The sequence below is a fragment of the Octodon degus genome, unplaced genomic scaffold (assembly GCF_000260255.1).
Source record: "Octodon degus isolate 3935 unplaced genomic scaffold, OctDeg1.0 scaffold00037, whole genome shotgun sequence".
NCBI lineage: Eukaryota > Metazoa > Chordata > Mammalia > Rodentia > Octodontidae > Octodon > Octodon degus.
In genome coordinates this window covers 2,875,182-2,885,328 of record NW_004524613.1, presented here as the reverse complement: position 1 = coordinate 2,885,328, position 10,147 = coordinate 2,875,182, and the positions used below count along the sequence as shown (strand labels likewise).

At 40.2% G+C, this 10,147-nt stretch overlaps 1 protein-coding gene across 2 annotated transcripts in view; it reads right to left on the bottom strand.

Moving 5' to 3' along the window:
• Positions 1 to 10,128, bottom strand: part of Asxl1 (additional sex combs like 1, transcriptional regulator) — a 12,375-nt gene extending 2,247 nt beyond the window's left edge. For both annotated transcript variants that reach the window (XM_023714737.1, XM_023714736.1), the window contains exons 1-3: positions 10,028 to 10,128; positions 3,610 to 3,692; positions 1,268 to 1,376 (exon numbers count right to left, since the gene is read on the bottom strand). In XM_023714737.1, coding sequence (XP_023570505.1) covers positions 1,268 to 1,376; positions 3,610 to 3,692; positions 10,028 to 10,084 — 249 coding nt within the window. In that variant the 5' untranslated portion in view covers positions 10,085 to 10,128. The remainder of the gene's footprint in view (positions 1 to 1,267; positions 1,377 to 3,609; positions 3,693 to 10,027) is intronic.
• Between the last annotated feature and the right edge of the window lie 19 nt (positions 10,129 to 10,147).

Sequence of the window (10,147 nt, the reverse complement as noted above, 5' to 3'; positions counted from 1 at the left end):
CCACCAGGGGGCGGGGCTGGCTGGCATGTGGTGCTGGGGGATTGAACCCGTGGTCCTTGTGCTTTGCTTAGATTAGCTTGTTCTAAGTAGGTGCTTTAGACCACTGAGCCATCTCACCAGCCCCAATATTTTCTAGTAATTTACAGAAAAAGTATGCAAGCTTATGATCCAAATGATAACCATACACATCAAAAATGGCTTAAAAAATGTTTGTTCATGTCAGCCCTATGTAAAGTTTATTATGAATTCTTTCTTTTCCTCTGTAATCAGTGGCTCAATACTAATGGTCATATTTCAGTTAGTGTAATACCTTGGTTTACAAATGCTTCTGTTCACAAACAACTCAGTTCTCAAGCAAAAACATTTGACGTAATTTTGTTTCCATTCACAAACTCCACATTAGGTGACAAACACTACCACAGCCATCTTCCCCAAATATAAACATGGTCTTCTTCCTCAAAATCATAAAATTAAGTTTGTGAACCTAGGTACCACTACATTTTCCATACAGTAGGTATTACTTTAGCTGGCCAATAATGTAACCCTCACAAAATTATTACAAACAAAATCTTAATTAAGGCACATTTGCAATCATTTTCATCCAAACTTATTTTCTTTTTTTTTTTTTGGCGGAACCAGGATTGAACTCAGGCCCGTGCACTTGCCAGGAAAGCGCTTATTCTACTGAGCCATCTCCCTGGCCCCCCCAAACTTATTTTCAACTGCATATAATCTACACAGACAAAGATAAATAAAACTGAACTCAGGGCTATGCATACAGCTCAGCAGCATAGTACCTGCCTGGCAAGTGCAAGGTCAAGAGTCCAACTGCCAGTACCAAAAGAAAAAAAAAGCAAACCTGAACACAGAAATAATAGCTGATAGGAGTTTATAATTCCTAGTATTCTAATCACAAGAGCATCATTTAGGATTAAATCAACTCAGTGCCACCTACTTATTAGAAAAACAAATTCATGAGCACCATTCTAGACTTACTCAACTAGGTGTTGTTGTTTTTTTTAATACCAGGGATCGAACTTGGGACCTTGTGCTTATCAGGCAGGTACTTATGTCACTGAGCTACATCCCTGGCCCCACCAAGCTGGTTTTCTATGACAGGCTCTTGCTATGTAGTTCAGGCTGACCTTGAGTTCACTATGTAGCTCCATATTGGCCTCAAACTCTTGGTGATCCTTCTGCCTCAGGTGCTGGATGCCACCAAAAGCTTGAGAAACAATGAACTAAAACAAGAGTATGTATTATTTACCTTCAGTGTAAAAAGGCTGATTCGACCAGGTAATTTATAAAACAGTCCTTCTCCTCCTCTTGAATTGGAATGTAACATGGCATTGAGGCACGCAAGAGGGGATGTGCCACTGTAAAACACAAGAAAATGAATGAGGTCACACAAATCGATACACCACTATTTAGCAAAGACTATCCTTCCCACTTGTTTTTAAATCACGGTATAAAGCAATAAATCTTGAAGAAAAAAAAATATATATCCCATGACAATTATACTGTGAAAGTAGTAAATGAGTAACCAGCTAAAATTCACATGTATCATACTAAAAAGTCTGAAGCAACATATGTGATATACCTGAAATCTATTCCTAATGTTTGCTAACCAAATTAATCAAATTTCCGAGAGAAATGTTTAAACCACACAATTTTTTCAAGCTACATTTTAGTAAAAGTTAAACATTTATATTTTAATACAATTTTACTATTAAAAACAAAACTGAGTTTCCTACTCTACATTTCAACCTACATATCACGCTCAGGAACTGCCACATAACACTATCAACACAAAGACCACAGAATCAATGACATTCCAATAAAACAAACACATCTTTTATTTGTGCAGTTAAATATTTTCTAATAAACACACAAAAGAAACAGAATTGCATTTCCCTTTTCTCTACTGGGAAGAAAGGTGTCTGTGTTTTATTTGACATCTATCCAGGAACAATCATCCACATTTGAATGCAAAAAGAAAAGTTAAACAGATTTGATATGCAGCAATGCTAAAATATTAAGCTTAAAAAAAAAGGTGTATTAAGTTGTTTTATAGTCCCTGCCACAACAGGTCACAAAATACTGACAATTTAGTGAGAGACTACAGAGTCTTAAAACAGAAAAGCTGTCAAAAAATAGATGTCCACTAATACATTAATGCTAGGATTTACCTGTGTATCTTTCTCTATCCTCTTTACCCTATCTTACATGTTAAAAATATATATACAAATGTCTTAGGCAAAGCCTCTTAGTATTTTTCAGAAACAGAGGTCTTAATTTACAGAATGATTCTGGATTTACCCACTGATTAAATTAAAGAATTTAAAAATAAATTCTGAGTACAAAAAAAGTCATTTAAAAAAAAAAAGAACCTTTTATTCTGCTTTAGAATACATTGGATGTTTCAAAAAAAACCAAAAACACCTGATCTCTAAAGGCACTCTGGTGCTGAATCTGGAGCAGCAAGTGGGTGTGCTAGCATCTCTGTGTGCAGGGGGACAGCATACTGGCACAGTCCTTCTGTGACTCCTACACATTATCCCTCAGTCTAAAACCAACAAAACTACTCACTCCTCATGGTCACCATGACTAGTTCACAATCCTCCAAAAGCAAGAAGCAAACAAGGAGAGGTTCTCAATTTCAACTGTCCCAAAGGGACTAATTTACATTTAATAGGAATAGTGGTCAAGTAGTAATATAGACAGCAGCAAGATGAGAAATAGCCCATAAAAATACAATTATAACACTACATACTGCATAGGTGCACAAGCTGAATTAACTGTGATCTAGGCAACCCTAATGTTCTCTCTCTCTCTCTCTCTCTCTCTCTCTCTCTCTCTCCCCACAAAACATCAATTCAAAAATATTTGATCTTAAAACTGGCAGTTAGGGACCTTTTAACCCTAAAAAGGTCAATTCAAGCACTATCACTTCATGAGCAAAAACATAGTGTTTACTATGAATCCCAAGAAGGGACTGTGTTATATTTTCATCCTTCTTCATTTAAAATTTAAAAAAAAAAAAAAAAAGTTGAGATAAGGTTGAGCAGAAAGAAGATTAAGGACAGTCACTGATTTTCATGCCTACAATTTCTTCTTTGTTGCTAATTTATTGCTTATCTGGGAAAGATACATCGTAAGAAAATAAAAATCACCTCAAAACAGCAAATTCACATAATGAATGGCTAGAATCAGTGGGTAAAGGGGAGCAGTCAAAAGGTTTTATGTGGGGAAAGTCACTCTTCTTGGATTCCACAGGCAAAAAGAGAAGGGAACTTCAGACACAACAGGGTCAACCAGGACTTGCCCCTCCCTTTCTCTATTAGTGAAATTTGCAAAACAGACTACAGGATAAAATGTATCCAGATTCCTTACACACAAAAAAAGCTCTAGGTCAAAATCTCTGTAAAGAAATGGATGTTCGCCCACTCCTACTCTCCACTCAGAGGACACACAAGAATCACAACACACAAGGATCAACACCACCACCAAACACACAAGATATACAAATAGGTAGACTCAGCTCACAAAATAACTACAAGATATATGTCCTACGAAACTCTCATGATAAGCAGCAAGAGCAATACAAACCTCATTTCCTTTAATCCTTCTGCCTCTATGACCTGTAGAATCTGTTTTGGTGTCATTGGAGCATCCGAGTAGTTTTCTAACACCTGAAGAAACATTAAAGACAAACAAACAGAAATATCCTGATTTCAATGTGCAATTTCCATTTATATCCATCAATCGATACTGTAAGCCATAGTTCTGCTATGAGATACTGCTAGTGACAGTTTAGTTTTTCCATAGCTAAAAGTTATTTGAGAGCACTGGCCTAGTACGCATGAAGGAGGCCCGGATTCAGTCCCTGCCAATGTAAAGAAAAAAATTTTTTAAAAAGAAAAAGAATTACTTCAGAAAGCAAAGTGACACCTCCACCCAGTATACTTCAACTTCAAGAAATAGTCTAATTCTCAATTCTAAGGACATACCTTCTTAATATACATGTTACGTGAGATCTACGAATTTTCAATTCTGGTGACTACTAAATTTGATACTGTTAGGGCTGGAGGAGACAGCTCAATGGCAAAAGCACCTGGCTGGCAAGTGCAAGGGCCCAAGTTCAATCCCCAGCACCACAAAAAAAAAAGAAAAATTTGATACTGTTAATATGGTTAAACTGTTGAACTACACAATATATGTTGCACAGTAAGTTATAAGACAAAATTTCATTCAGATTTTCTTTCTCAAGAAATTTTGATTAGTATCTGTATTTTTAAGTGGTGCTCTTTTGCTGGTTTTCTTTTGTTTTGTTTTTGTATTTAAGGGAAGGGTCTACAGGGTGTTCAGGTCTCACTACTAGATCGGACTCATAGTGATCCGCCTGTTTACAGCCTCCCAAGAGCTGGGATTACAGGTGGGCGCCACCACACCCAGTCTCAATTGCCATCTCAGCGCACCCTGGGGGCAGAGCTGCCACGGCAGGCCCTGGGATTGAATCTTGGCCTCTGCACCTGCTTGCAGGTGCTTTAATCCGCTGAGCTATTTGCCTGGCCCTTCTTTTGCCACTGTTTTGTGAAATTCTTGTGCTAACTGCTACAGTGTATTTTGCCATTTGATATGTGATTGGGGTAAGTGAAACAAGACACACAATGTCCTGTTTATGTTAGCATCATCTATAATTAAGTCACTGCAACTTAGTGAGCAACTGCAAGTCCCTCTTTTTAAGTTGTTTTTGAACTCTTTTAAGCTACAAACAAGTCTGTCATTATCTTTGCACTTTCTCTACCTATTGCAGCTGCTGAGGCAACTCCACGCTAAAATCTTGTAGTCATTTAACAACTGTAACAACTAAGCATGACTGCTACTGAAGGCACTCTATGGAAGAACTTAAGGTCTTAGCACAAAGTCAAGGTTTGGACAAGTAGATGCTAAAACAAAACTCCTGTTTCCTATGAGCCTCAGCTTCTCTCTTCTCAATTTTTTCATTCTCTTTGCATAACATCATTATCTCTTACTACTTCAATTCTGATAGGATCTCCACCACCAGTCATTATTATTCCGAAGCTTCAGATTCAAATGTCAGCTTTATACAACATACTCCCTCAACTGTTTAATCGTAATTCATTTCCACTCTAGTTCATTTCTCTTCCAGACCCCTTCTTCTTTCCCTACCTTCATCAGCAGTCTTTCTATAATCACCTAATTCAGAAAGCCAGATGATCTTCTCACTCACCTGCCCTCCAAGTCCCACAGTCACCTTCTTACCTTACCTAAATTAATAGCCTCTTCACTAATATCTTCTAGTCCAGCCCTGCTTTCCTCAAATCCATTCTTAGTACACTGTCATTCTTCATTCAACAAATACACAGAACAAGGATTCAGAATAAACAGGACACAATCTGGTCCCAGCCTATCTCTCTACCTGAATGCCACAATGACATCCCACAAACTTTATGTGCCAATTAACGGTTCACAGTTATATCCTATTCCCACACACCTGCAAATATTCTTACATTCACATATTATCCTTTCTATTTCTTCTCATCAGCTCCTGTTCATGCCCTCTGTAAGTGGCCTATTTCCTACTTAACCCTCAAGATTCATCTCAGAAAGCATCTTCCTAGCTCAGTGTGGTGGCACACACCTATAATCCCAGCACCTGGAAGGCTGAGGCACGAAGATCTCTAATATAAATCCTGCCTGGGCAACTTAACCACTTAGACCCTGTCTCTAAATTTTAAAAAGAGTGGGAGAATAGCTCAGTGTAAAGGTCCTGGGTAAGCATCTCCCTCCAGGAAGGATTCCCTGATCTCTGCTAGTGAGTTAAATGTCTCTTTTCGGTGTCCCCACTGTCTGTCCCACAGTACATTTAATTGTCTTCCAAACCAAGACACCTGACAGTGAAAGAAGGAATAATAATTATGCCTGGATAGTGGTCAGGAACAAGGTTATCAGTTTAGCATTTATACATGTATGAGAACACTTGCTATGTCTGCAATTGAGTTCACATATCTGGATCCTTTCCCATACCTAGGAGGCCAAAAACTCTGAAGGGGCAAACTTTATCTGTCTTTGTATTTCAAGCAAGTGCCACAACAGGAAGTGCTGACTTAAGCAAACCTACAATAAAGCCTCATACAAGGTACTAATGTTTACTACCACAAGATAACATTCCTTTGATACTAATGAAGTATGAACTGAGCTAGCAAATTTTTATGAATTTAGAAGCATGTCTAGAGGGCTGGGGAGACGGCTCAGTGGCTTCAGCACCTGCCTAGCAAGCACAAGGACTCAAGTTTGATCCCCATTAAGGGGGGGGGGGAGTGTATGAGAAGCACGTTTGAAAATTTGGCTACCAATTATTTAAATAGTCATGAAGAGCCTGAAAATTTAAGACAGAGGAAACAAAATCTCTAAAGGAAAATCAAATCTAAAGATACAAAGTATTCACCTGTATTAAAACTATGCCTTCAGCTTTTGGTGTAAGAACAATTCAGCACTGTTTCATTCTGATCCTTTTTAGACTAAACATTTAAAAAAAAAAAAAAGAAAAAAGGAAGAAAAGTTAAGGGGCTGGGGAGATGGCTCAGTAGAATAAGCACTTGCCTGGCAAGCACAAGGGCATGAGTTCAATCCCCAGTTCCGCCAAAAAAAAAAAAAAAAAAAAAAAATCTCTTCTGTTCAAAGGAAAAAATGTTTGATGTAACAATGGTCAGTCATGAATCAAAATGAAAGATAAAGCTCGCAATGAAGTTTCTCAAAGCCAAGGAGAATCATTTAAGGATACTACACTCCATTTAAGGAGAAATTCCCTTGGCTATTCTTCCCAAATTGTTCCTAACAGGCAACAATTTATACCCTCTCCACCTACCTAAAGTCTACTTCTTTTGTCTAGAAAAGACAATACCGCACTACAAGACATGTGAGAGAATCACAAATCTTTATAAAGAATGAACATTGTTAACATCTGGGAAAAAAAAAAAATCCCCCTGAGATATACACTACACCACTGCACTTCTCCAAAAATCACTTCCTCTGCCAAGACAGTTTTTTAAGAGTTCCCAGTATGAACTAATCACCAATCTCACTAACATCAGGAACAATCTGAAACTGTCACCCAGCAAGACTGTATCACTGCCACTGCGAGCACTCCAAATTTACTAGCCCAGAGGACAGTAAGAGTGTTCAGATGATCTTAATTAACTGCCCTACCATTTCAGCTCATGCCTAATCAATGTATCCTATGTCCAGCATAAGCTTTCATCAACTCTATAGCACTTAATACAACAACTTTTTGGAGGGGGAAAAAAAAGCAGGGAGAGTATTTTGGGGGGTGGGGAAGAGTACTTTAAGACAGAGTCTTACTATGAATTCTAGACCAAACCCAAACCTTGATAATTCTGCCTCAGCTTACCACAATTCTGAGATTACAGGTATGTACCACTATAACCAAGCTGGAAGGACGCTTTTAAGATGTTCCCTTCATCTATCAATCAACAGCATCCAAAGGGTGAGACAATTCTAAAACAAATAAACAAAAAAACCCTAAAAGATATGAAAAATCAGGGCTAGAGATGCAGCAGAAAAGTAGAATACTGCAAACACAAGGGCCTGCAGTCAATCCCGGGTTCCGAGAAAAGAAAAAAAAAAAAAAGGTAGAATACTTGCCTAGCATGCAAAAAGACCCTGGGTTGGATCCCCACATCCTCCACCACCACCACCACCAGAAAAAAAAAAAAAAAAAAAAGATGGGGCCTGCCCCTTAGCTCAGTTCTTTAAGTGGCTGCTTCAACAAAGCAGTCAGGCTCAGGTTGCTGTGGTTCGATCCCCACAACTCAAGCCAGCCAATCATGCCCTGAAGGCATTCGGAGCAAAAAAAAGAGAGAAAGAATGGAAACTTTACACACCACATTTCTACAAGTCTTTCAAATATATAACTGCACCAGAAAATAATTCCTATTCACATTTTTTTAATGAAGAAACACAATAGAAAAATAAGTCAGTTGGATAATTTGGATTGAAGGTGGAATAATAAAACAGAAATAGCAACCTAGACACCTAGACACTGAAGTTCAGACACAAAAAATGTAGGAACTTAAAAAAGGCTTAAAAGAGTGAACTTCAAGTTCCTAAGAACCAACAGTTTGAGACAAGTAGATTTTTGAATATTGTAAGAACATAAGTAACAGGATTTAACCTACCTACCAAGTACAACTTTGACAAGCAACTTTCCTTTGGGTGCCCAGTCATGAACACCTGCATGAAGAACTCAAAAGAGAATTTCAATTAACTTTCAAGAGACAAAGGAGAGTATGAGTCTTTTTGACTGTCTCCAACTCTCCCCTTCAGATCAATGCTTATTTCCATGTGAAGCAACACTGAAGAAATCATGAAATTTCCAAAGTCCCGAAATTAGTCAAAGCTTCCAATCTTGATTGGATCAGGGGGAAGAAAATACTTGGGGACTTAGAAAATCTTTCATTTTCACATGACCAATCAAAAAACTAAACCTTCACCATACAATTACTATTTGTTTCCAGTGAAATAAATGCTTAGGAACAAAAGTGAAAATTTTTCTGTAGATCAATTTCTGTTTTGTCAATCAGTAACTGAGTTTTACAAGCTCCAGAAATGAAATAGATGGGGCTGGGGAGATAGCTCAGTAGAATAAGTGCTTGCCTAGCAAGCAGAAGGTCCTGAGTTCAATCCCTGGTACCACCAAAAAAAAAAAAAAAAAAAAAAAGAAATGAAATAGATGTACCCTAGATTTCTATCAACCCCTCACACATATTCATCTTTTTTTGCACACCACTTTGAGGCAGAAAACTCACTCCCCTGTAAGAGGAAAAATAAAAAGGTGAGTTTCATTCATTAAAAGTGAATTATAGCAATTACATATAAACTACAGGGTGTCAACAGACATGTATGCCAGCTACACCAGAATCATGCTCTGACAGTTGAGAAAACATCACCGACAGAAGTAAAACCTGGTACTGATGTCATCAGCAACATTTTATAAGAATACTTCTCAAGAGTGTCTTGGCTTTGCTGTGCAAATCCAAAAGGAAAGTAATTTCACTTATGAGACATGTGAGGCTTTGAAAACAGAAAATTCACAACATCCTTCAGCAGGCAGCTCAAGCACTCAAGTTACTCTCCCTTTCGCTAAACCCTCAGTGAATAGTACCTCTGAACAGAGACACTTTGTCCAACAAACATTCTTTGCGAAGTGTATTCAGTTCTTTGCAAAGCGCCTACCTTCAGTCTAGCCTATGAAGCTGTACAATCTAGCCGGCGTTTCTCTTGTACTCCTCGAGCCACCTGCATTACGGCCACCTGAGAAGCTGGTTAAAATACCGTTTCTCAGGCTCTATCTACCCCAGAATCTCAGACTCTAGTTAGGTGCTAAGCAAAGCCCCGGAGACATTTTTTAACAACCTCCCCAGGTGTCTGCCCCCAGGGCTCTAAAGTTCGAAAGCCACGACTCAGGGTTCAAGCAGAGAGGAAGCACTTGCAGGTACACCTGGTTTACATTGGGGAGCACAAAATAGCGCTCGCGTCCTTGAAACTGGGGGCCGTTTCCCACCGTCAGGATCGAGAGCATCACCCAGTTAACTACCAAGAACGGGGCGCGCGCTTCCGACCCTTTCCGGAAACCAAACTCCCCGAGGTGACTAAGCACAGCTTCCCCAGACCCCCAGCCTATGCCCGCGGTGGGGGAGGGGAGACTGGGGCCCCGCAGCGCGGAAGGGTAGGGGGAGGAGCTGGCTGCCAGCTCGCCCCTCCGCAGGAATTCGGAGGGGGGGTGCAAAAAAGGCGCCATATCCCATCCTGGCGGGGGACCGCTCCCCACCCGACGCCTTAGGGGGTGGCTCCATTGGAGAGCAAGGACGGTCCCGCCCCCTCCCGCTGTGGGCTGGGCCTCGCCCCTCCCCCTCCCGGCGCGGGTGCGCGGCGGGCCCACCCCCCGTACCCCCACGGAGGCCCCCTCCACGGCCAGTCTCACCAGGCGCGCGGCCTCGGCCCACGTGCGTTCCTTCTTCCTCTTCTGTTTGTCCTTCATCCTCCTCCGCGGCGGCGGCTCCACGCGGGACCTCCGGGCGGGGCGGGCGGTGGCGGTGGTGCG